A 26,655-nucleotide genomic window follows, 5' to 3' on the forward strand; every position below is an offset into this window, starting at 1 on the left:
CAATATGGGTCTCAGCAGTGAGTTTGAAAAGCACTGACTTTGCACAAGGTGGGGGTTGAGTTGTGCCTCTCTGCCTCAGGGAGCAGCCTGTTTTGTCTCTCACTGTTTTGGGGTTCTTATGTGTCATCGTTTTAAATTCTCAGCATTAAAGTCCTGTTACGTTGCAATCTTCCATCAACAATATTTTATGTTTTTCATCTAATTTGTCTCTGGATATGCCATGAACGTAATAATATGCTTTCACCCCAAAAATTCTGGCTCTGCAACATAATCACCCTAGAGCAGAATATGGAGTCGGTGTCTTCATTAGCCTTCAGTAAGGTAGGGAAAAAAAACACTGAGCAGCCTCTGCCTGATACCACTTCCTGATGTTGTCTGAGTCACCTGTCTCCGTTCGCATATAAAGAAGCAGCTGCCCCTTTCTCAGAGCCCCAGCCCCTGGGCGTGCACTCGCCTTCGGCTGAACCAGCCATGGCTGGGGAAATAGTCTATGCTGATTTAAATATCCGTGGAGATTCGTCCCTCACCAGCCGACCCCAACCTTCTCACCACCTCAGTAAGTGGATTTTACCACCTATGTTCTCACGATGGTCGTGATACTGTATTTCTAAGGCATGCCGCAGCACGGGGAGTTTTAAGGGAGATTGTACAGCACCTTGATTCTGCTCAGTGTCAGGTGAAGCACTGGCCCATGGGTCTGGATTGGGATCTGTAATCCTTTAACACAATAGAGCGCGCTCTGAGAACCTGCTGAATAGTGATGTGTCTCAGAACCCTTCATGGCCGCTTGTAGCCTTACACGCTGATCTGAATGCAGGCGAGTTGTAGGATAGGACCTCTAAGGATTCTTGGTTAAAGTGAGCTGTCGCTCACGAAAGCTCATGCTCAAATAAATCGGTTAGTCTCTAAGGTGCCACAAGTCCTCCTTTTCTTTTTGCGAATACAGACTGACACGGCTGTTCCTCTGAAACCTGGTTAAAGAAAGGAATTGTACAGGTTTCGCTATGGGATTTGTGTGTGGGACAGATGGGGGCAAATCGAGGAGCAGAGAAAGAGGTGCAATGGGCATGTCTGGGGAAGGATGAGCAGTAATTAGCACGAGAATCTGGGAGGACTAGGATTTCGGTGTTTTACTGATTCAGCTCTCTGTTACTTTAGCGGGAGCCTTGAGTGGTCTTGTTGATTTGTTCCCCTGTAACATCGTCTCTTAAACTAGATTGCAAAATCTTAGGTGCTCTTCTTTTACCGTGTGTGTACGGCGGCGCTCAGTGCGAGGGGGCCGCTAGGAATGACTATAACACAAATATTGAATCATTAACAGAAATAGAATTAAGGCCAGGTTCTCATCTGTTAGACCGGTGCAAATCCAGAGTGAGCTCTCAGTGCCGGATTCTGACCTCTTCTGTAAATCTGGAGTGACCCCACTGACATCAATAGATTCAGGGCTGGAGTCTGATCTTAGTCGATCTGGAGCGACCCCCACTGCAGTCAGTGCAGTCAGGGATGGATTCTGGTCTCAGTGACTCCACTGTAAATCTGGAGTGACTCTCCTCAGTTAACTGCTTTACTCTGTATTTGCCCTAGGGTAGCTGGGACCAGATTCTGGCAGAGGCTGAGGAGGTACAGAGAGAGGTGGAGAGATTGGGGGCGTCCGCTGCAGGAAGACATGGAAGATCTGCTGGGGGTCGGGGGCAAGAGGAGACGAGGGGTAATGATTCCAGTGTCTACTGCTGGAGGTGGTCGATTCTCCGTAGGATAGAGAGAAATCACTCTCCTTCTCTCTTGTGTGTGACCAATACTCAAAGTGCATCGGTCACATTAACACATCCCCACAAACCTCCCGCAGTGCATTATGACACAGCTCTGCCTGTAACAGCTAAACCCCCTCCTGGGGTTGGGGGGAATTCCCGTCCCCCTCCGGGGTGGCAAAATCGACCCCACCTTATTGCCTCTCCTCCCCAGCTGAAGGCTGCAAGGGGGCAAATTAATTTCATACCAGGGCTCTCTACCAGAGGCAACCATGAATCATCCACTTCTGTTCAGCCACTATCCCTCACTTTAGGGGCAGCATGGCCCGTTAAAGCTCTCATCCCCCCCACCTCCCCCAAGTGGAGTAGCATTCACTTTGCATGGCCTTAACCCTGCCCCACGGCCGACGGTGTCGTCCTAGCCCCACTGAAGTCAATAGCAGAACTCCCACTGACTTCAGAATTTCATAGAAATGTAGGACAGGAAGGGACCGCGATAGGTCGCCTAGTCCAGTCCCTTGCACTGAGGAAGAACTAAGTATTTTCTAGACCATCCCTGACAGGTGTTCGTTTAACCTGTCCTTAAAAACCTCCAAAGATGGAGATTGTACAACTTCCCCTCCCCAGGTCCCTGGCGCTTAACTACCCTGACAACTAGGAAGTTTTTCCTAATGTCCAACGTAAACCTCCCATGCTGCAATTTAAGCCCGTTGCTTCTTGTCCTGTCCTCAGTGGTTAAAGAGAACAATTCATCACCCTCCTCTTTACAACAAACTTTTATGTACATAACGTCTGTTATGTCCCCACTTTGTCTTCTCTTCTCCAGACTTAAAAAAATTGGGTTTGTTTAATCTTTCCTCGTAGGTCCTGTTTTCTTTACTCATTTTTGTTGTGCTCCATTGGCCTTTCTCTAGTTTGTCCACATCTTTCCCGAAGCGTGGTGCCCAAAACTGGACACAGTACTCCAGCTCAGGTCTTATCAGTGCTGAGTAGAGCAGAACCATACTCCTCGCATCTTGCTTACAACGCTCCAGCTAATACATCCGAGAGTAAAGGTTGCTCTTTTTTTTTGGTAACAGTATTCACCCAGCGTTCCCATCAGGGCTGACACCAAACTAAACTGACACAATTAAACCAGCAACAAATTCAGCTCAGTGACAACTGGCCGTTCATCTCTGTAGCCTTTCCCCACAGAGTTCTCACTTCACACCCCAGGCATTGTGCTGAGCCTCATGTAGGTCACAGGCTGAGAGAGCACAAAGAGGAGCGAAGACCGCAATGAGGCCGACTAGTGCCTGTGCGTTTCTTCCTTTCTTCCACAAGCGACTGGACTGCTACCAGTCAGAGCTGCGAGCTGGTGCCTGCGTCACAAGATTTAACACATCCTTGAGTTTTTGATAAGAATATATACTGGCCTGGTAATGCAGGAAAAAATGTGGGTGGTAGATATCGAGGCATGAATCATAGCAGGAATACAAATGAATCCATTATTTAGATGGACGGTGAGACCATCTAGAGTCATATTAGACAACGAAGGCCTAAGAGGTGTAAGCCTGTGTGCTACTAATTCACAGGGAGGACTGGTTGAAATGTTTCTGTTGAGTCAAGTTTCAATGGAAAATTGGGTTTTCGGCTAGATAATTTTTTGCTTGCAAGCAGCATTTGCTTTCTGCAGAAAACGTAAGTCGGTTCTTTGGTTAAAAAACCAGAATGCCTGAAAATAAAACTCTTTGCCCTGGTGCCACATGGGAATTGCAGTTTAGTTTCTTCATGTGCCCAGTCTTTTCTATGGGTGGGCTCCCCAGCTGGACTACATCTCCCATGATGCACCAGGGCCCAGGGACACCCTGATGCCCATCTTCTCCCCCCCAACAGAGGAGACCACAGGGTATCATAGGAGATGTAGTCCAACCAGGAGCCTGGCCTACAGAGGAGAATGAGAAGCGGAGGAACCTGAACTACAAGTCCCTGGAGGAAATAAAGCAACATTTCCAAATCAAAATATTTCAGTTTTTGGTGATGGGGGGTTGGGGGGGAATTGTTTTGTTTTTGTTGAAAATTCATAGTCTTCATCAGTTCTATTGTTCCAGAAGTTACAATGCAACATTCTGGCTAGACAGTCACAGGGGGGCTCCGAAGCATGGCATATTTCTGTCTAACAAACTGGTCTCTGTTATCACAATAAGGGAGACCTGTCTCAGTTTGGAGGTTTTTTTTAAAGACAGACTGAACCAGCAGGAGCTAACTAAGCTCCAGCCCCTTTTATAATTATTATTAGCTCACTTAACCTTAGCAGAGAGTGCTTAGTCAAAATGCCATCACTCTTACAGAATGCCATCACTTTCCCCGCTGGCGTCAGATAGCTCAGAGGGTCAGCTGGGCTGCAAACGTCGTCCTGCTGGGAGCTATGATGGTCCTGAGCGTCTGGGGTGAGTAGCTCGAGGCCACCCATCCACTTGTTTGGGGGTACAGCGAGGTATCCAACATTCTTGTGTTCCTCCACAGTGCTGCTCTCCCTCAGGCCCGCATTACCCGAGTTCCTGAGCACTAGGCAATCTTGAACATTGAACAACCTTAAAATTAATCCTCTGTGAGACAGAGCTATTATCCCCTTTTACAGATGGGGAAATTGAGGCCCACGGAGACAAAATGACTTGACCAAGGTCACATAGGAAGCCTGTGGTAGAGCAGGGACGTCTCCCAGGTCCCAGGCTAATGCTGTAACCATGGGGCAGGAACTCAATTTAGGATTCTATTCCAGTTGCTAAGAGATGACTCAATACTTCACCCAGGCAGGACATGTCACATGAACAAGATAACATTGACGTATGCCATTCAAGTGACTCATTCAGGACAACTTTCCCTTTGCTAATGTGGAATGGACCTGAATGTTTGTAATGAATGATCTAGCCATCTATTAATCCCCACACAGACTGCCTTATCTGTCCCCCACCATGTCACCTTATCTGACTATCTATCCCCGCCCCCGCACCGCCTTCTCTATCTGTCCAGCACCCTGCATGCTGCCTTATCTAACAATCTATCCCCCCACACCACCTTGTCTATCTGTCCCTTCACCATTATCTATCAATCTGTCACCACCCTATCACCCCACACACTGCCTTACCTTATCTATCCATCCACACCCCCACCACCTTACCTATCTATCCATCTCCATACACAGCAATCTATCTATCCAACCCCCCAACACACCACCTTATCTATCTATCTACCTTATCTATCCATCTCTGTACACAGCCATCTATCTATCTATCCAGCCACCCCACCACCACCTTATCTATCTATCCATCTCTGTACACAGCCATCTATCTATCCAGCCACCCCACCACCGCCTTACCTATCTATCCATCCCCAAACAGAGCCATCTATCTATCCATCCACCCTCCCACCACCACCTTATCTATCTATCCAACCCCATACACAGCCATCTATCTATCCACCCCCAACACACCACCTTATCTATCTATCCATCCATTCTCTCCCACACCACCTTATCTATCTATCCATCCACCCTCCCCCACACCACCTTATCTATCTATCCCCATATCTGCCCCTGCACTCCGTACCAGTCAATAGACCCTCAAAAATAGTCTATTACAGAAGGTCTCAAACATGCAGCCTGCGGGCCACATGCGGCCCACAGAATTATTTCCTGCGGCCCGCCATAGGCGCTGAGTCCACCAGCAGCCAAGCTCCCGTCCCTCCCCCCAGTACGCTGCATCCCTGCTCCTCCATCTATGTCCCAGTGCTTCCCGCCACCAAACAGCTGTTTGGTGGCGCTTAGGACTTTCCAGGAGGGAGGGGGGAGGAGCAGAGATGCGGCGCACTCAGGGAAGGAGGCGAAGAAGAGGCGGGGTCAGGGTGGGGATTTGGGGAAAGGGTTGGAATGGGGGCGGGGAAGAGGCGGGGCCTCATGGACGAGACGAGCAGTCTGAGGTATGAAGTTCAGCATGTGTGATTCTTTGCTGTGAGTAGTTGGGAAGAATGTTGGTTAAAAGTGGCAACGTATTTTGTATGAATAGTTACTTTAAAAAGTTCCTGCCATTGCAGCTATGTTGATAGACTGTTAGTGTAGAGATCATCATCAGTGTTACTGACCACATAAGGAATAGTTACAGGTGTTTATATTTTATTAAAACCCCTCTTCGCGTTACAGTTTTATGAAAGTTCATACGTTGACTTTTAAGAGCATACTATATTACTCTTCATTTTTGACTATACTTGTGTATCGTTGTATGAAAGGGTTTCAGCGATGCGGCCCTCGGGCCAATGTACTAGTCCCCATGTGGCCCTTGTGGTGATTTGCGTTTGAGATCCCTGGTCTATTACAACCCCGTGTTCTCACCATTCCAACCCTAAATCATTCACACCGATGCTACTATAAAGTTTTTCAGGGCGCCTGCCATAAAGCAGAGACCGGCGCAGCCTCCGTGGCCCCCGAGAGCGACAGGGTCACCGGGAGAAATGGACATGGTACAGACTGCAACTCCAGCTTGGCGTCTCACCTAAGACAGCGTCTGTGCGACTCCCCCCGGAGCAGCTCAGCAGGTAAACGCAACTCCCCTCCGCCCACCCGGCTCCGTCCGCGGAAGAGCTCCCTGTGACCCAAATCACGGGTGCTGCTCGCAGATCCGGGGCGGGGTTGGGTCAAGCCGAGAGCAGCCTCGCGTGGTCCCACAACATCAAGGTTTCTGCGGGCAAGCTCCCCTGAATGCCAGCGCGGCTGATCTGGGCCATTCCGGGCTCCTTCGCTGCAGACCTGCACATCTGAACCTTGTCTGAAAAATGAACAGCCCCACCCCGTGCTCCAGCTCAAGCAGATGCGACTGGGCTGGGGAAGGTCTCCAGCCTGCCTTGCACAGGAGATCAGGCTACATGATGACAATTATTTTGAAGGCCAGCAGACCTTCCCACGCAGGCTGTCAGCTTCCCCTTATTTCGGATGGGGGTGGAAGAGGAAAGGGAACTGGTTAGAGAAGCAGGGTAGGTCAGGGTGGGTGTGGTTCCCCTTCCCTCCCCACAATTCCTGTAGTGGTTGAAATGTCCCAGCAGCTGAGGATGGGGGAGGGAAGACTGAGAGGCTGGTTCCCCTCCCCGAACTCCAGGAGAAGGCAGTCTGGGGGCATTTGACCCACTGTTAGGAACAGGGTTTACTGATGGGGGGGCATTCACACAGCTGGGAGGTGTCGGGGTGGGAGCCCTGCAGTGGTGGATTACCGCACAGGCCCAGGAGACCCATGCCTAGGGGCTGCAGCCAATTTGGGGGCCACAGAAAAATCCTCCCCCCCCGCCCCCACCGTGGCCCTGGGGCTGGAGGAGTTGGGGAACAGAGCTTCTCTGGTCGCAGCTCCGCAGTGGGGCAAAGGGGCAGAAAGGAGCAAGCAGGGGCGGGGGCAGGACAGAAAGGAGTGGGGCCATGGGGAATGGGAGGAACGAGCCAGGGCCAGGGGTGGGATGGGGGCAGGGATGTGGAAGAAGGGGGGGGGCTGTGGGAGGGGCTGCAGGCAGAAGGGGCGGGATGGGGATGGGACCGCAGACGGAAGGGGTGGAGCAGGGCCACACTCCCAGCACCAGGGCCTCCCCACTTGCTCTGGTCCAGGGCCCCAGGAGACCTTAATTCACATCTGGGTTCCTGTCATTCTTTTCCCCCCACCAAGATCCCCTCAGTCCCGACCCACAACCTCCTGCTGTCCCAGCCCTGGGCTCTCCTCACCCCACAGCTCCGCCAGCGCCCCTCACGCCTAACTCACAGCTCCTGCAAGCCCAGCCCTGGGGTGCCCCCATCCCACAGCTCTGCTGGTGCCCCTCTATCTAGACCTGCAACCCCCCAGCTATTCCAATTCTGGCTTTTCTCCCAGCGGATGAAATTCTACAAGAGAGAAAAGTCCCTGGTTACCATATTTAGCCGGGAGGCTCCAAAATCATTTGCACAGTTTTGCTGAGTCTTTAGTCCCAGTAAATTCAACTCTTTACATTTCCCCTTCCAGAGGCCCCCGGGTGCAGACTCTGTCCCCTGACCTGGCTGCTGCATGGGGACAAGTGCTACTGGTTTTCTAAAGACAGCAAAAACTGGAACGAGAGTCGTGACGACTGCTTGGTGAAGAGCTCTCAAATGCTCATGACCCAGGACCAGCGTGAGATGGTAAAGTCAATAGTAGGGCATGGGAACTTCAGCTGGAGAGATGTCGAGCTCGACCTATCAAAATGCAGTGCTCTTCTAACCTCTCTCCCCCACCCCCAAATTCTGTAGTATCTGACCACCTCCCACGCTTTAATCTCAACACCCCGTGAGATGGGTCAGTATCAGCCCCGATAGACAGATGGGCAATTTCCCTTTGTGTCCCAGTTTCCTCAGTATGTCTGGGGAAACCGAGGCACCGAGGGACTTGCCCCAAGATCACTCAGTGAGTCTGTGGGAGAGCAGGGAACAGAACCCAGGCGTCCTGAGTCACAGCAAGCATCCCAATCCCTGGACCGGGTAGGCTATCACCTCACTCGAGTCACTCACGTTCTGGTAATCGGTTATTCTAGAGTCACGTTGGCTGCTCAACCAGCCCAAGGCCTGGGCTGTAAAGTTAGACTCGCAAAGGCCAAGCTGGTTCCCCCTGGTGGGAGAAGAGTTCTCCGGAGGATGGAAACACCCACAGGAAACCCTAGAATCATTCCATTCCAGAAGATAAGTGCGGAGGATTGAGTGTAAAAACAACTGCCACGGGAAACCAGCGTTGGGCTTAAGATGCCGTACGGAGCACGTGAAAATAGTGAAATCCCACTGACCATTTTCTGATAATCCTGAGCGTAAACGAAGGCCCACGTCCACAGAGGTGTATACAGAGGTGCAAATCCCTTTGTGCACGTACTGTTTAAAAAAGTTCCGCTCCAAACGCCACGGGGATGTAGTTGGAAGAGTTTGACAGCTAAAATTCAGTGCCACAACTGTGTCTATTCACTCATTACTATATAGAAAGCTATAGATACATAGCTGCAGAGCTACAGTATCTAGGGTCCTGCATGTCCGATACTCTGCTTTCTTTTGGGCACAGAACTTCAAAACTTAGGGCTAGATCCTTGAAGGTAATTTTGGCTCCTTATATCCATTTATTTCAAAACCAACTGAAGGAGCCTAAATTCTTTCGAATTACGGGCAGTTACATTTATCGGTATACCTGGCCTACACTTTACAGGCATTCATAAATAACGTCACAGGGGGGAAATACCCTATTTGGATTGGACTGCACCTGACAACCTCCAAGAGAAACTGGACGTGGCTGGATGGTTCCCTGTTAAATCAAACAGGGTGAGTATTTCCTGTTTTGAATTTAAGTCTGGAATCACCTTGTAACTTGATCATTCTGGCTGTTCGTGGGGCCAAATGCAAACCTCTGCTGGGCTGGAACTAGAAGGTCACTTTCGTCCTCGGCTTCACATGTTAAGGGCCGTATTTTCAAAGTGAGCCACAAAAAAAGGAGTGATTGCAACATCTCCAGCTGAAACGGCAGTCTTACTCCAATGCGACAGGTGTGCATGCAACCTGCAATGTCATCCATTGACCTTCATCTCATTGTTCCCTTGTACTCCCCGGTCTGTCTCCATCTGTTCTTATACTTAGGTTGGAAACTCTCTGGGGAAGGGCTGTCTTTTTGTTCTGTGTTTGTACAGCTCCTAGCACACCCAGGTCCTGCTCCCAGACTGGAGCTCATAGGCATAGGCGCCGACTCCATGGGTGCTCCAGGGTTGGAGCACCCTCGGGGGAAAATTGGTGGGTACTCTGCACTCACTGGCAGCCTGGCTCCCCACCCCGCCCCCCCGTCTCAACTCACCTCCGCCTCCTCCCCTGAGCACGCTGTCCCCGCTTCTCCTCCCAGCGCTTGCTGCCGCGAAACAGCTGTTTTGTGCCGTAACAAGCTGGGGGAGGGAGGGAGAGGAGCGAGAACGCGGCGCGCTCAGGGGAAGAGGTGGGGATTTGGGGAAGGAGTCCAATAGGGGCAGGAAGGGGGCGGAGTTGGGGTGGGGACTTTGAGGAAGGGCAGGGGCAGGAGGAGGGCAGGGCCAGGGCAGGGGGGCGCGAGCACCCACCAGTGCTAGGAGAAGTTGGCGCCGATGCGCAAAGGTGCTACTATAATACACCTAGTAACTAACGTATAGCGCCTCATACCATGGGATCCTGGCTCCTAGGCACGACAGTTATAGTAATTCTCCCTCATGCCCCCTGCTCTTGCCACCTACCCCCCAAAAAAAAGGGGGGCAGAGAAAGTTTGAGGCTCTGTCAAGCGAGGCACGGTTTGGCTGATGGGAGACCCTATGCAGAAGCGGAGTACACGGTTTATAATTAATCTGGTGGATTCGGGGAGCCCATGACAGCTAGAGGGAACAAAGTTGCGGAGGAGAGATGGGCAGAGTCTATTCTCATTCACTCTGGGTGTGTGCGTTTCACCTAAGCCCAGCAGAGTGGGTGGGTAAGTAATTCGGTAGCCATGGCCGCCCTCTCCCACCCTCGTGGCAGGTTTGTAACAGAGATCCCCGTCCACCGAGATTCTGTTCTGATGAGGCTCTTGGGTAACGGCGCCAGAGCCTGGTCACTGGCGGGTGGGATTGAACCTGGGACCTCTGAAGCTTAGCGCATGAGAATCTGCTGCAGGGGTAGGCTGTAGGCGGACTGCGGGCCAAACCTGGACCTCCAGATGCTTTTGAACGGACCGCTAAATCTTTTCGTTTACTTATTATTGTTAGTGTGGCGTGAAAAAGGTTTCTCTGGAGTCCGGCCCTTGGCTAGGCTTTGACCAAGCAATCTGGACCTTGGCAAACAAATAATTGACTAGCCCTGCCCTGATGCATGAGCTAAAAGCGAGGCTGTAGCAGACTCATTAACCTCTAGGCCACTAGACAGGGACAGGGCACAACCCCCAGCAGGCCTGGGTTACACTAGCAGTCACCCCTTTCCCCCCACACTGTCTCTGCACGTTCCTGCCGTGCATGAAACAACAAGACTAATCCCCATCACAGTTGGTTTGTTTCTCTCTCTTTCTCCCTATCAGCTCCTTACAGGCTTGGTGAGGTATCTGAACCCTGGGGGGGGGGAGGGGGAGGGGAATCAAGTGCTACTAAACAACAAGCAAGTCCTGCTCTAGGAGCGAGGTGATAGATCTAGATGCCCCTGGTGACTTTCTTTGTTTTTCTGCAGGGTCTCACTGTCGGCCCCTGACACTGGAAACAGCTGTGGGGTGTGGAAGAAGAATCAGATTCGTGGTGAAATCTGCCGTGGTACCTTTAAATGGATTTGCCAGAGAGAAGCGGTCCTGATATAAATGGCATTAACGGAGCCCCTATTTGATTAAGGGACACACAGGACTAAGGTTCGGGCTTTGGGTAAAGTTCTCAAAGGTGGAGGGCCATTGCTGGGCCTGGGAAAACGCCACCCTCCACTCTGTCAGTGCTGTGACGCTTTAGAAATACACAAGAGAAAGAGCTACCCCCAAGGGGCACGTGTAAGCACAGAATGAACTTGTCTGCATGCAAAGGCACATACGCATGGAACATACACAGAGCTGCACTTCGCAGGCCATGGCTGTAGGAGGACAGATCTTCATGAACACGGGCTTCAGAGTGTTAATTAATTATTTTAATTACAAGTGCAAGTAATTACAGAGTTAGATACATTAAATCTATACAAGAACCCCTGTACTGAGTTTGTACCACTGATTAGTATATTAGCTCCCCCACTCCATTTTAATCCTTGCAGTGAGTGTTTCCCGTGGGGATAGTGTGGAAGAGTCACCCAGCTAATCTCAAACACAATTTGCTTCTGACTCACCTTTCTCCCAGTGCTGGTCTCCACTCTAGCTACACAGCAGAAGATTAGGGTGCCCTGCAGCAAACCTAGGCTTTGCAATGTCTAATCCGGCCCATCAGATGGTGCTAGGCCAGAGGAAAAAATAAAAACAAAACAATATAGACTAGAAAGTAGCTGGAAAAGCAGCAGTTTGTCCTGCAAAAGTTTCCACAGGAAACAAAAAAAAACCCGTTCAAACATTTTTAAACATCCTAATAGAACAATTTAAGTGCAAAACTTTCTTTGCCTGCTTACATGTTTTTATTCGTTCCCCATTTCTTCCACTTTCGAGACCGTGAGTGAGAAAGGGTTTGTAGGAGGGTCGTTTAAGGAATACTTTGTGTTATGTTAACGTTTAAAAGTGAAAGTATTACTTTCAGAAAGGCTCTTACTGTTTTCCATGTGGCAAAAGTCGGAAGGCAGCCAGAAAGTGGAGAGAAGAAACAAAAAAACCAGCACAATTTCAAAACATTTACAAAATTCTGAAGACCACTGAGGCTTCCCCCCCCTGAAATTGTGTTGGGGGGGAAAAAAACAAAAACCCTTCAGAAAACTAAAATATGAAGTCACTGAAAACGAAGTTTCTGGAAAAAAAAAGTTAATGGTCAACTAAATTCTGTTTTCTGACAAACTTTTCATTAGAAAAATTTCAGTTGTCTCTAAGTTAGAATGAAGGAAGAGAGACTGAATAAAACAAGAGGGTCCTTCTAGCCTTAAACTCCATGACTATGAGCAAATTACAACAGAAGGAAAAAAATACAAGGGTTTTTGTTTGGTTGATTGGTTGGTTTTTCACACTGTTCACTTATAGGACTGACAAAGTCATAGCAAACTTTATAAAACAAAAGAAGTAAACAGCAAATCATTAAAGAGGGGAACAGCGAACACTCCATGGCATCACATGATTAATTTTTCGTTAGTTGTGAGGCTTTATACATTTCAATTATTTAGATTCCGCCGCCATGGTTTGAGCAGATGATGTAGCTGGAAAATACCCAGCCCCCCTCAAACTAGGGGAAAATACACATCTTGTCCTCCACAAAAGTACTTGTAACTTGGCTGGCAAGTGAGTCCAAGGGGATTTAAACCCTTAAGCAACATTTGCAAATGAACCTTAAAGCATCTAAAGACTCTTCAGTCTTAGAGTTTTATGCACATATTGATCTTTGCCCTTATCTAAGTTTCTTTAGCAAGGTCAGGAAACCCACCTGCTTACCCTGAATCAGATTTTGCAGTTTGTTTTGCTCACTGATTAAAAACTTGATCACGGGGAAAGTCAAGTGCAATCAAAAGGGTTCTACAGACCTCAGCTTCTCTGCCTCGAACTCACCTTGAAAGATAACTCTGTTAGATTAAAAGGCATCCGCTCTGCCTATGAGTTTGTAAGCAAATTCCTGTGGGTGGGATACGAGGGTGACAGCGACCCACAATTCCTATTGCTAGTACAGACCCATTGCCTTCTCACAAAGTGAACACTTCTCCTGGACAGCTCCACAGCTTCTTCACAGGGTGCCGGCAACTCCATAACTTTGCTGCTCGCACACCTAGCTAGTTATCAACTTCTTCTGGCCTGCACGCATGCCTGGCCTTCCCTTTCCAGTCTCAATGAGCCCAGCAAGGCCTTAACACTCTCAAACATACAGACATTTCGATTTCCACTTGAACCTGCCTCCATTTCTGGCCCTCCTTAATTATCTTCTTGGCTCCACAACGGAGACTCTCCGTCAAAGATGCAGCTCCCACGTTTTGATCTGGGAGACAACACAACACAGTGGACCCTATGCAGGAGGCATCACTAGACGCCTCAACAAAGGGCCCGTTGGGGAGTTCAGATCCCGGTCCCATTTAGCCTTAACTCCCAACTTTGTTGCTCGGTGTTGGGAGACCGCGGGAGCGAACAGAGCCTCGTTCTGCAACAGCCGAAGAAAACCCACAGCCTGGCGGCTTGTGTCTTGCCGCAGCTTCCTTCCTTAGGGAGGGTGATTTTCTTAGCCGGTTGCTGTTTAAGCTTGTCCTCAGGCAGTGCTGCCTTCCTGCTCGGCCAGCACAGCAGAGCTGCGGGTACGTCCACACTGCAATCATAGGGTTTGGTGGCCATTAATGTAGACGTACAACATGCACATGCTAATTTCAATCTAGTTAGTGTTGGGGCAATGATGCCACAGAAGCACGGGCTGGAACCCAGGGTAAAGACCTGGGCGACTAGCCCAGTGCTGCTGCCCCTTCATTGCTTTTATCACATACCCCTACTGCAGTGTAGACGCACCCACAACAGCAGGGGGAGCCGGGAAGGGGTTTTAATCCATGTCTACAGTATGGGGACATGGCAGCAGACTACGCTGGCATAACCCCAAAGCAGACACATCCTACCGTGGGGGAAGGGGTTTCCCCATCACTGCAGGAACACTGCCTTCCCAGTGACGGTAGCGAGGGCAACTTAGCTGCATCTACACTGGGGGTTACGTCGGCCTAGCTACAGCATTCCGGAGCGAGTTTTAAGTTTTAAGCGTAGACCAGGTCTCAGTTACGCAACCAGGACTAAGAGGGCTATACAGGGGCCACAATAAAGAGCAAGTTAGAAAAAAGGATTATTTACCAAAAAAAAAATAAAATCTGTCAAGCTCAATTGAGGATCTTATTGGAGCGATGTTTGGAGAGAGTCAGGCAGCCGGGCCTTGAGGGGTTTCCCCAGCCTTCGCCCTTCAGTCGCCCGGCATTGCGTCTTCCCTTCGCATCCCGTCGGGCTCGCTGCAGATCCAGTAGCGATTCGTGGAGCACCACGACGAGGTGGCAAAGCCGTCGCTCAGGTATGCGCAGTCGCCTCCTCCTCTTGCCGTAAACCTGCGACGGAGACGCCCGGGTGATTAGAGTCAGGCGGGGGCCAGGTATGGGCCCCAACAGAGGGGCCCGTCCAGTGAAACCCCTCAGGATCGCCCCCTTCCTGCATCACTCATTCCACTCGAACTCTTCCCGGCAAGAGGGGTGGGGAGGAAGAGACTAACAGGTTGATCTCCAGCAGGGTTAAGGAACGGTCGTCCGTCCACACTGGCAATGCAAGACACCTAACTCTTTTAACATAGCCGGGTTACAAGCATGGTTATTTCTGCAGCCCGGCTACGACCTCAGTGATTATCCTGCCAGATTCTTCACCAGCAGCCATTCTGCACTTGGCATTGACTCAGCATGGGCACCGGAGACTCTCTTCCCACTTTCTTCCCCACTAGGGAGGAGGTGGAAGGGCTAAGGTCCAGATTGTGAAAGGTATTTAGGCACTGCTCCTCTGCTCAGCAGTGCAAGGCCGAAGTGATTTACATGCCTAAAGCACTTTTGAAACTGAGACTTATGTTCCTAAGTTATTTAGGCTTTGAAATTCTGAGTAACGCTTAAGTACCTTTAAAATCTGGGCTTAAATCCTTACTGAACTTTTCAGGAAATACCATGGGTCTCTCATTTCCACCTACGCTGCCCGTTAGAGGGGAAAGGCATGCAGCCTGCTGATCTGCTAGGTCAGCAATGGGGATGAACCCCAAAAGCTGGGGGGAAATGTCACAAAGGAGAAAAGTAATCAGCGTGATTTTGGAAGTAACAAATTTTTTTAATCTGCCCGAGTTCAGCCCTTTTCCCATTTGGAACCCAACAAAGTGACTAGCTTGAAAAGGACTCACAGATTGTTGAACTGTTCGCCATTCACCCATTGCCAGGTCTGTGCCAATACTCGCTTTAGGCCAATCCAGAACTCAGAGATGCCTTTATATCGCATAATGAACTGCTTTTTTTTAAAAAAAAAAAAAACATTATTCATTATCGTCTGTAATGCTGTTGAAATGGTTAAGCTATTTTCAGTCACTGTTTCAAGGGGACCTGCTGCCTAAAACAAATCGCTTTCATAGCGTAGATGGTCCCTGAATCTGCAGAGAGCCTCATACATTAGCGGTGAACTGCACAGTTCAGCTCCACTTGTGTTAACTCTGAAACCTAATGGTGTCCAACTCAATGTTAACTATTTTGCTGCTAATTGTTTTAATAGCAACATTCAGCTAAGATGCTTACTCACTGCTGTTGGGCACAGTGGCAGGTATCTAGTGGGGTACTGGTGAGGATATCTGATGGGGGAGTGGGGCAGATATAACTTGTCTGCAAGACTCAGACTTTAAGGCCAGAAGGGACCATCATGATCTTCTAGACCTCCAGAACCTCACCCACCCACTCCTGTAACAGACCCCTAACCCCTGGCTGAGTCACTGAAGTCCTGAAATCATGATTTAAAGACTTCAAGTTACAGAGAATCCACAATTCACTCTAGCTTAAAGCTACAAGTGGCCCATGCCCCATGCTGCAGAAAAAGGTGAATTTTCCCACAGGGTTCCCCTTATCGGAGTATCTGAACACCTCACAATCTTTAGTAATAATCATAATGATAATTAATCATACCTAGCTTGTACCTGGCGCTTTTCATAAAATAGATCTCCTAGCACATTACAAAGGAGGGCAGAATCATTAGTGCCATTTCACAGAGGGGGAAACTGAGGCTGTCTGGTTGAGGCACTGGGATGCAGGCACAAGCCCAATGGTTTCTGTGTTACATCTTCCTGTTTTACAAGCTTTCGGGGCACACGGAGATCTCCGTCAGACCTGAGTAAGACGCTCCCGGCGTCACAGCGATCTCGGCGACCTGCATTTTGCTGTGAGGCTGGGAGAACCTTCTCCAGCCCTGAAGAAGAGCTCTGTGTAGCTCAGAAGCTCATCTCTCTCCCCAGCAGAAGTTGATCCAGTAAAAGATTTCACCTCACCCACCTTGTATATCCTGGGACTGACCCGGCTACAACACCACTGCTCAAATCCTGCACCGTCACATATGGGTGACTCATGTTTCCCTGTGTCTGGCTGTTCCCTGGGTGATTCTGACTCAGTGGGGATGACTGAGGAAGGCGGTAGGATGAGCACAGGATAAATACGGAGACAGTCGGCCAGGCCATGTGGTGCCAGACCCAGCCTGGTGCCTGCTTGAAACTCAGGGCATGTCTACACAGCAACTAGACACCTGGGGCTGGCTTGTGCCACCTGATTGAGGCTTTCAGGGCTGCACCATTGCTGTGTAGGCACCTGGGCTAAGCCTGGAGGCCAGGCTCCCGGACCCTACAGGTGGGAGGGTCCCAGAGCCCGAGCCCAGAAGTCGACACGGCAATGAACCAGCCCCACCGCCCAAGCCACGAGATCCCAAGTCAGCCGGCAGGAGCCAGCCACACGGTTTTCTTTGCTGTGTAGACGTACCCTCACTGTCCTCTAGGCCAGTGGCTCTCAATCTTCCCAGATGATGGTACCCCTTTCAGGAGTCTGCTTTGTCTTCCGTACGCCCCAGTTTCACTTCACCTAAAAATTACTTGCTTATAAAATCAGACATAAAAATACAAAAGCGTCACAGCCCAGCGTTACTGAAAAATTGCTGACGTTCTCATTTTTTACCATAGAATTATAAAATAAATTGATTGGAATAGAAACATTGTACTTATATTTCAGTGTGTAGTATGTAGCGCAGTAAAAACAAGTCATCGCCTGTATGAAATTTTAGTTTGTTGTAAAGCTAGGCAAATACCTCGATGAGTTGACGTCCCCCCAGAAGACCTCTGCGTACCCCCAGGGGTACATACATGTACCCCTGGTTGAAAACCACTGCTCTAGGCAAGCACCGGTAATCCCGTGGGCTGTGGTACAAGAATTTACAGACTAGACTAGAGGGAGGGATTACTGGGGCCCCAGGGCAGTATGGATAGACACAGCAATACCCTGAAAACACCTCCACTGTCAGGAGAGAAAACAGATGCAGCAGCCCATGCTCCTGTCCTCAAGAAGCAGAAGAGATCAAGCAAAACCAGGGCTATGCTCCTCCCTCAAGTGGGTGGAACCGGGCACCCTGTTTTTTATTTATTACAGCTGGGGAAGAGGGGAATTCCAGGCCCCTCTCTCATGCCCAGTGGCCTGGAAATGTGCCCAGGGCGGATCTAGGAATTTTTGGGAGGTGCGGTTCTCTGACCTGCGTCATTCAGGCAGGCAAACTAGATGGCCACAAACAGTCTAGTTATTACGGAGACACACGCCCATTGGCAGCGGGTGACACAAACTACTTCCTAGACAGCAGCACGCAGGGGAGCAGTTACTGGCTGGCGGGTCCATCCTTGGCTTTGAGCAGGGAGTGCGGTCTAATGGTTAGAGTAGTGGGTTCATCCGGGGATCTGGCCCATGGACTCCTATAGAGCTACGGCTGATTTAACCCCAAGGTGTTTGGGAGGGAATACACAGCAGCTGTCTAAATACATAAGAGACCAGCTGGGGCCCCTCCCAGCCCTGTGGTTTCCCGCACGTTATGTTGATCACTGTTAATTTGCTACACTCTGTTCTCTTTTCAGAGTAGCAGCCGTGTTAGTCTGTATTCGCAAAAAGAACAGGAGGACTTGTGGCACCTTAGAGACTAACCAATTCATTTGAGCATAAGCTTTCGTGAGCGACAGCTCTGTTCTCTGCTGCTCGATACAACGGCCGTACCCTGTGTCCAGTCAGGGGACAGTACGCTAATGATAGCCAATCACCACTCTTCTTCCAGACTAAATCGCGGGCTTTTGGTCATCTAGCTATCTAGGGGCTTGTGTTGCCTGGCTTGGAATATGGGGAGTTCAGAGCACTCCTCGTGCTCAGAGAGGGGGAGATGGCTGGGGGGGGGAGGGTCATCTGCAGGGGATGCGGCACAGAAAGTGGGGGGTCTTCAAGCAGGTAAGTTGTGAACTTCCTTTGTAGCAGTGCCTTGCGGGGGCCCTTGCCCTCCAGAATGGCTGGTCTGTGTTCAGGGAGGAGAAGCAAACAGTTCTGGAAGTGCTGGGGGGGGGGGGGGGGGGATGAGTCTCAGAGCTCCTAGGGGGTGCGGGTGCTGCTGTCTTTGATAATACATCCCCCAGGCTTTTCCTTGGCCTCTAAGCCTCAGTGAAAGGCAATCTCTAAACGCAGGATTTCTCATTCAGTTCCACCAGCTTGCATGGGCGCTTCCCTGCTGGCCAGCAAAGCAGCTTCTTAGTGAGGACTGGAACTAGAAGAAAACCTCTGCTTTTGGAGCTGCAGGGGGCACTGGGAATCAGGACTCCTGGGTTCTGTCCCTGGCTCTGGGCAGGAGGGGGAGGCAAGCAGATGACCTGGAAAACCGTCTTGGTCTGAAAAACGCTGCCCCAGAGGTGGGTTGGATTCAGGAAGCCCTTGTGGTGTGGAACTACCCCCAGAGGGCAGCCAGATCGGTGTTTAGGGACACTGGTGTCTGCTGGGAGCCCAGCTCTGCACAGCTGATCAGAAGACGGGGACCCAAGTGAGCAGAGTTACTTATGTGGCCTGGTGTTTACAGGGCTGGGAGCTCGTACAGCTGCAAATCACCCTGAAAATGGGTAAAACTGAAAGGTAGCTGCTCTCTATCCCTCCTGCCCCCGCCAACATGGTTTCTCTGACTCGTTTTGCCTTTTCCTTTGAGCACGTGTCTGTTTCACCTGTCCTTGGCCACTGTTGGAGAGGGGAGTTGTAGAGAAGCTAGTGTGTGATGATCTGTCCAGCCCTGCAAATCCAGGGACAATCCACTGGATATCCGCGGATGTGGTTGTTTACTATCTTTGCGGATCAGCTGTGGATCTGGATTTTTCTATCCGTGCAAGCCTTTGACAGGGAGATTGGGTGCTGCTGTGGATACCTATAAAAGGTGTCAGAATAGCAGCCGTGTTAGTCTGTATTCGCAAAAAGAAAAGGAGGACTTGTGGCACCGTAGAGACTAACAAAAGACTTTAAAAGGTGGAGTGCGGATCGCGGGTCGGCTACAAGTTAATTACGATGCGAATCCAAATGTTTGTATCCGCTCAGGGCTCTAATGATCTGTCTCTATTTCAAGCTAGTCCAGTGTCCCTCTGAACAGCCTGCTGGTCTCCAAAGCCTGGTTCTCTTCCAGCCTGCGTGTGGGGGGATCCGTCCGGGTTTGTTTTACAATCCGGCCTATTGCAATTGTCCCTTTTCTCTTCCTTCTCCCAGCTCGGCTGTAGCCGGTCCTGTAACCGGGCACCTAGATCCAGCCATTGGGGTTGGATTCCCCATCTTTAAAATGAGATCTTCCTCTGTCTAGATTATAAGCACTTTGGGGCAGGGACTGTGTGTGCGTGTCCCCCATCACTATGGGGCCCTGACTAGACCTTTATGTTCCCTTGTAATATTTGCTATCATAAGTAAGGTTACGAGTCTGTCACGGAGGTCACAGATGCTGTGATTTTTATTTATTTTTTTTTATGAGCCCTCCATGACTTCTTGAACATTCCAGTAATTCAACCCCAGGCAGTGGGGTTTGGACATCCATCATTTATTGTTTATTGCCTGCATCCTGTCTGTGACTTTTAATAAAGATACCCATGACAGAATCGTAGCCTTAATCATACGTAAATGTGATTTTAATTGTTTTAAAGCTGTTTTATTATTGTGTTTATCTCTGTGCCTCTCTCCCCTGTCCGTCTTGTCTGTGAAAAAGTTTCTATGTAGATTGGCCTAGGGTACAGATGTGGGGACCTGCATGAAAACACCCTAAGCTTATTTTTACTAGCTTAGGTTAAAACTTCCCCAAGGTACAAACTATTTTACCTTTTGCCCTTGGACTTTATTGCTGCCACCACCAAGCGTCTAACAGATATATAACAGGGAAAGAGCCCACTTGGAAACGTCTTTCCCCGCAAAATCCTCCCCAAACTCTACACCCCCTTTCCTGGGGAAGGCTTGATAAAAATCCTAACCCATTTGCATCAGTGAACACAGACCCAAACCCTTGGATCTTAAGAACAATGAAAAAGCAATCAGGTTCTTAAAAGAAGAATTTTAATAGAAGAAAAAGTAAAAGAATCACCTCCGTAAAATCAGGATGGTAAATACCTTACAGGGTAATCAGATTCAAAACATAGAGAATCCCTCTAGGCAAAACCTTAAGTTACAAAAAGACACAAAAACTGGAATCTACATTCCATTCAGCACAGCTTATTTTACCAGCCATTTCAACAAAACTGAATCTAAGGCATCTCTAGCTAGATTACTTACTAAGTTCTAAGACTCCATTCCTTTCAGTTCCCGGCAAAAGCATCACACAGACAGAGAGAGCCTTTGTTTCTCCCCCCCTCCAGCTTTGAAAGTATCTTGTCTCCTCATTGGTCATTGTGGTCAGGTGCCAGTGAGGTTATCCTAGCTTCTTAACCCTTTACAGGTGAAAGGGTTTTTCCTCTGGCCCAGAGGGATTTTAAAGGTGTTTATCCTTCCCGTTATATTTATGACAAAAGCGGTTTTATTATTGTATTTATCTCTGTGCCTCTCTCCCCTGTCCCTCTTGTCTGTGAAAAAGTGTCTATGTAGATTGGCAAAGAGTCCTGTGGCACCTTATGGACTAACAGAAGTATTGGAGCATAAGCTTTTTCGTGGGTGAATACCCACTTCCTCAGATGCATGCATGCTTATGCTCCAAGATGTCTGTTAGTCTATAAGGGGCCACAGGACAATTGCCGCTTTTACAGATCCAGACTAACACGGCTACCCCTCTGATCTCTGTAGGTTGTAAGCTATGCAGCCGAGAGAGTGTGTCTCATTTATCTTTGCACCGGGGGGGGGGGGGGGGGGGCACTGATCTCTGCTGAAGACTTGGTGTGACTGCAACACATGTAATAATAAATCACAGCTGTCTGAATTTTTTTAACCCATGGGGAACCTTCCTGGCTTCTTCAGAAGCTCCAACGTGCTGTGGAGTGAGCATTGGCTTTAGCTCTCCGGGGTCTCAAATGCAAACCTCTCCCCTAGGTTCGCTCTGCAAACCCCCGCCCCCCCCCGGGCAGAATATTGGACTAGCCTTGCTGGGCTCGTGTCCTAACGCCCAATATCTTTCATCACCATTTAGCAGAGGGAGAGCAAATGTCTCCTGGCCGCTAGGTGTCAATATTACACGCTTTTAGTCTGTGAGTCTGCTCTGGCTGCTATTGGAAAGCAAGTCCTAACAGCAGGGTGTACAGTGCCTTAAACTTAGTTCACACCCTCCATCCGCAGCGTTAGAAGCCCAGGGCTGCCCTAGCACGAGCGTGCCCCACTGCCATTCCCTCTATGGGGAGTCTCACGCGTTCACGCCAGGACCAAATGCAGTTTGTGTTATAGCATGTCCTTACTAGAGCACCCCCTTGTGAGGCCCTCAGCCTCAGCGGCCCAGCTGGGCTTCTCCCCCAATCCTCCACCACTGACTGGGTTGCAGAGACCTCACTCTCTAGCTGGGCCACTTACCGAACTTCTCCCCTTTCTGGGGCACTCCACGCCCAAAGCCAGCACGAAGTAACAGAAATTTAACCTCTTCTCTGGGAGATCGAGTTCAGCCTCAGATCTGCTCTCTCTGCCTGCAGGTGAGCAAGGCTCTTCCTTTTAATCATCCCCCTCTGGCTGTCTCAGTTTGGACTGAGTGGGCCTTCATTAGCCTTTTTCTACCTCTTCTGCCCCAGTGCAGTCCCCGGAGGCTAGGAAATCCGCATCAAACTTATTACACTGCAGGGATTCAAATAACCTCTGGCGTAAATCTATCCATCAATTAATTAGCTCAGTTGATGCATTAATCTTTTGCACCACGCTGCTGACCTCAGTAGGGTCACACTGGGGATGGGGATGGTCCCAGATCAGTCGTGTGTTTCTCTTACACCCACATCTGGGGGAGCTGGACTGCCAGGAAGCTGGTGAAGAGAGGAGAGACAGAAAGCCCTGGGACTGATGGATCAGGGTATCTAGCTTCTGTGCATGGCTGCCAGATGATCGGCCGACATCAGCACATCTCTCTGTGGATCCCAGTGTTGGAGCCCCCCAAGCAAGGGAGCAAACTCCCCTGCAGACAGACTGAGCTGGGGCCTACATCCAGGCAGGAAACTGCAGCACTGTCTTTCCCCCACCAGCGGTTCTTTACACAGGAAGGGTGGGCTGCACCCAGAGTTAAGCAACCAGAGAACACCGGCCAATCAGCGCTGGCTCGAAGGCGAGCAGATGGAAAACGGGCTTCCCACACATCAGCAAAGGCTGACCCACAGGAAGCTGGCTTTATCTCAGCTGCCGTGTGACAGTGCGTGGTAATGCAGATATGATCAATCTGATGAAGGGTGTGAAACAGCTGCCATATGAGCAGAGGGTAAAAAGCCTGGGGCTGGAAAAGAGACGACTAAGATGGGAGAGGATGGAAGTCTATAAGATCATGAGCAGTGTGGAGAAAGTCAATGAGGAAGCGTTATTTACCCTTTCACATAAGAACCAGAGCTCTCCCAATGAAATTAATAGGCAGCAGATTTAAAACAAACAAAATGAAGTATTTTTACACACAGGAAACAGTCAACCTGTGGAACTCCTTGCCAGAGGATGTTGTGAAGGCCAAAAGTATAACTGAGTTCAAAAAGAACTAGATAAGTTCATGGAAGATAGACATGGATGGACCTATTAGCCAGGATGGTCAGGGATGCAACCCCATGCTCTGGATGTCGGGTGTGGAAGGAGAATCAGATTCATAGTGAAATGTGCAGTGGTGATGTTAAGTGTATTTGCCAGAGGGAAGCTGTCCTATCTAAATGGCATTAACAGATCTCCTATTTGATTAAGGGAAACACAGGACTAAGGTTCGGGCTTAGGGTAAAGTTCTCAAAGGTGGAGGGCCTGCAAAAACGCCACCCTCCACTCTGTCAGTGCTGGGACGCTTTAGAAATACACAAGAGAAACAGCACCCCCCATGGGGCATGTGCATGCACAGAATGAACTTGTCCGCATGCAAACACACGTACAAATGGAAACCTCGCAGAGCTGCACTTCGCAGGCGCAGATGTGAAAGTATGACTGAGAGGACAGATCTTCTTGAACACAGGCATCTGAGTGTTGAATAATTATTTTAATTACAAGTACAAGTAGTCACAGAGCTAGGCACATTAAATCTGTATAATAATCCCTGTATTGAGTTTGTATCGCTGATTGGTATATTAGCTTCCCCCCTATTTTAATGCTTGCAGTGGGTATTTCCATACTGGGATCGCCTGGAAGAGCCACCCAGCTAGGCTCAAATCCACCTTGATCCTCCCAGCCCTGGTCTCTACACAGCAGATCAGGGCGCTCTGAAATAAACCTAGACAACATTGCAGTATCTTCTCCAGCCCAGCAGATGGCATTGGGTCAGGGGAAAAAATAAAAATAAACCAATACATAAGAGGAGACCAACAACAATAAAGACTAGAGCTAGCTGGAAAAGCAGCATTTTGCCTTACAAAAGTTTTCACAAGGAAAAAAATATCCCCTTTCAAACATCCTAATGGAACAATTTAAGTGCAAAACTTCTTTCCCCACTTACATGTTTTTATTCATTCCCAATTTCTTCCACTTTGGAGACAGTGAGTGAGAAAGGGTTTGTATGGGTCTGTGAAGGGGGTAGTTTTTTAAGGTCGAGTAGCAGCCGTGTTAGTCTGTATTCACAGGAGTCCTTGTGGCACCTTAGAGACTAACCAATTTATCTGAGCAATAGTCTCTAAGGTACCACAAGTACTCCTGTAGTTTTTTTAAGGAACACCTTCACTTTGAAAGGTTAATTGAACACAAAGCATTACTTTCGGAAACGCTCTTACTCGTTTCCGCCTGGCAAAAGTTGGAAGGCAGCCAGACAGTGGAGAGAAGAATGAAAAAAAACTCCACAGTTCAAGACATTTACAAAATTCTGGAAAAGTTGGGCTTCCCCCTGAAATGGTTTTGATAATAAATTAAAAGAAAAAAAAAACAACTTCAGAAAACGTAAAAGATGAACTCACTGAAAATGAAGTTTCATCCATTCATGTTCAACGAAGACCTATTTTCTGACAAACTTTTCGTTAGAAAATACTCCATTGTCTCTAAGTGAGAAGGAGGGGAGACAGATTAAACAAAACAAGAGGTACCCCCCAGCTTGAAACTTTATGAGCAATGACTATGAGCAAATTACAACAGAAGGAAAAATAAGGTGCTTTTTTCTTTTACAGTTAGCTTATAGGAATGACTAAGTCATATCAAACTTCATAAAACAAAAGTAGTGAACAGCAAATCGTTAAAGAGGTGAACACTCCATGGCATCACCCGATTAATTTTCATGAGTTGTGAGACTTTCCACATTTCAATTATTTAGATTCAGCCTCCCATGGTCTGAACAGACGATGCAGCTACAAAATACCCAAACTAGGGGAAAATACACATCTTGTCCTCCACAAAAGTACTCGTAACTTGGCTTGCAAAGGAGTCCAAGGGGAATTAAACTCTTAAGCAACACTTAAAAAATGAACCTTGCAGCATCTAAAAACTCTACGTCTTAGGGTTTGACCACGTTGACCTTTGTACTTATCTAAGGCCACGTCTACACTGGCAAAACAAAGCGCTCTAACTTCCTGGCTCAGGGGTGTGAAAAAACACTGCCCTCCCCCCGAATGCAGCAAGTTTGAGTGCTTTAAGGCGCCAGTGTGGACAGGCTCAGAGTGCCGGGAGCCGCGCTTCCAGCTTCTCTGCCTGGAACTCGTAAAGAGGCCTCAATTAAAGTAAAAGGCATTTGCTCTGCCTAGGAGTTTGTAGGCAAATTCCTGTCGCTGGAACGCACTGGTGACGCATTGCTACTACAGAGTACAAAACCGGCTGCCTTCTCACGAGGGCAAACGCCGCTCCTCGGCATCTCCGCAGCCGCCTCTCTACCTGTGCTGCTAGCTCACCTCGCTAGTTATCAACTTCTGGCACGCATGCCTGGCCTTCCCTTTCCAGTCTCAATAAGCCCAGCAAGGCCCTAACACTCTCAAACATACAGACATTTCGATTTCCATTTGAACCTGCCTCTCATTTCTGGCCCTCCTTAATTATCTTGTTGGCTCCACAACAGAGACTCTCCATCAAAGATGGAATAACTACGTTTTGATCCGGGAGACAACACACCCCAGTCGACCCTATGCAGGAGGTAGCTCTGAATGAGCATCAACAAAGGGCCTTTTGGGGAGTTCAGATCCCGGTCCCATTTAGCTTTAACTTACAACTTTGTTGCTCGGTGTCGGGAGACAGCATGAGCGAATGGAGCCTGGCTCTGCAACCACCGAAGAAAACCCACAGCCTGGCTGCTTGTGTCTTGCCGCAGCTTCCTTCCCTTGGGAGGATGTTGTGTTTCACATCTCTGCTTGCTGTGGATTTTCTTACCCTGTTGCTATTTAAGATTGTTTCGATTGTGCTGCCTCCCCGTCCAGCCGGCCCAGCAGAGCTGCGGGTACGTCTACATTGCAAGCACAGGGTCTGGCTGCAATTAATGTAGACGTACACAAGCTAATTTTAATCCAGCTAGCACTGGAGCAATGATGCCGCAGCTGCGCAGGCTGGAACCCTGGGTAAAGACTTGGGTGGGTAGCGTAACCCCCACGTACCCTCATTGAGGTGTAGACACCCCCTGACAGACAGCAGCAGTGGAAGCTGGGAAGGGGTTTTATCCGTATCTACGGTATGGGGACATGGCGGCGGACTACGCTGGCATAGCCCCAGAGCATAGATATCTCCTACCATGGGAGAAGAGGGTTTTCCATCACTGTAAGAACTCTGCCTTCCCAAGTGACGGTAGCGAGGGCAACTTAGCTGCGACTACACTGGGGGTTACGTCGGCCTAACTACAGCATTCAGGAGTGAGTTTTAAGCTTTAAGTGTAGACCAGGTCTTAGTACACAACCAGGAAGGAGAGGATTATACAGGGGCCACAACACAGAGAAAATCAGAAGAGAGGCTTATTAAAAAAAAAAAACAACTGTCAAGCTCTATCAAGGATCTTCTTGAGCGATGTTTGGAGTGTAAGGCAGCTGGGTCTGGAGGCGTTTCCCCAGGCTTCGCCCTTCAGTCCCCTGGCATTGCGTCCTCCCTTCGCATCCCGTCGGGTTCGCTGCAGATCCAGTAGCGCTTCGTGGAGCACCACGACGAAGTGGCAAAGCCGTCGCTCAGGTATGCGCAGTCGCCTTCTCCTCTTACCGTAAACCTGCG

The 26,655-nt window shown here is 49.2% G+C and overlaps 3 protein-coding genes across 7 annotated transcripts in view; 1 reads left to right on the top strand and 2 right to left on the bottom strand.

Moving 5' to 3' along the window:
* Window positions 1–450: 450 nt before the first annotated feature.
* LOC125621673 (killer cell lectin-like receptor subfamily F member 1) lies at window positions 451–11,442 on the top strand. Of its 2 annotated transcripts, XM_048818802.2 has the most exons (6): window positions 451–556; window positions 4,079–4,177; window positions 6,156–6,317; window positions 7,757–7,911; window positions 8,954–9,066; window positions 10,951–11,442. In XM_048818802.2, the coding sequence occupies exons 1-6, from the start codon at window positions 472–474 to the stop codon at window positions 11,072–11,074; spliced, it is 738 nt and encodes a 245-aa protein (XP_048674759.1). In that variant the 5' UTR covers window positions 451–471; the 3' UTR covers window positions 11,075–11,442. The 2 variants fall into 2 exon arrangements, with proteins under 2 accessions (XP_048674759.1, XP_074975665.1); XM_075119564.1 differs by lacking the exon at window positions 4,079–4,177.
* Window positions 11,367–24,527, bottom strand: LOC142069147 (C-type lectin domain family 2 member D-like). 2 transcript variants are annotated; one of them, XR_012664989.1, is made up of 4 exons: window positions 24,441–24,527; window positions 15,264–15,367; window positions 14,195–14,439; window positions 11,367–13,670 (listed from the first exon to the last, which is right to left on the bottom strand). XR_012664989.1 is itself a non-coding variant. In XM_075119566.1 (3 exons), exons 1-3 carry the CDS (start codon window positions 24,459–24,461, stop codon window positions 14,301–14,303), a joined length of 264 nt encoding a protein of 87 aa, XP_074975667.1. In that variant the 5' UTR covers window positions 24,462–24,527; the 3' UTR covers window positions 11,367–14,300. The 2 variants fall into 2 exon arrangements, 1 of the variants encoding a protein (XP_074975667.1); XM_075119566.1 differs by having other exon boundaries at window positions 11,367–14,439.
* LOC125621688 (C-type lectin domain family 2 member B) overlaps window positions 23,518–26,655 on the bottom strand; it is a 37,570-nt gene continuing 34,432 nt past the window's right edge. For all 3 annotated transcript variants that reach the window (XM_075119565.1, XM_048818822.2, XM_048818820.2), the window contains one exon: window positions 23,518–26,650. In XM_075119565.1, coding sequence (XP_074975666.1) covers window positions 26,512–26,650 — 139 coding nt within the window. In that variant the 3' untranslated portion in view covers window positions 23,518–26,511. The remainder of the gene's footprint in view (window positions 26,651–26,655) is intronic.

Source organism: Caretta caretta, chromosome 14 (assembly GCF_965140235.1).
Source record: "Caretta caretta isolate rCarCar2 chromosome 14, rCarCar1.hap1, whole genome shotgun sequence".
In the NCBI taxonomy this organism is placed as follows: domain Eukaryota; kingdom Metazoa; phylum Chordata; order Testudines; family Cheloniidae; genus Caretta; species Caretta caretta.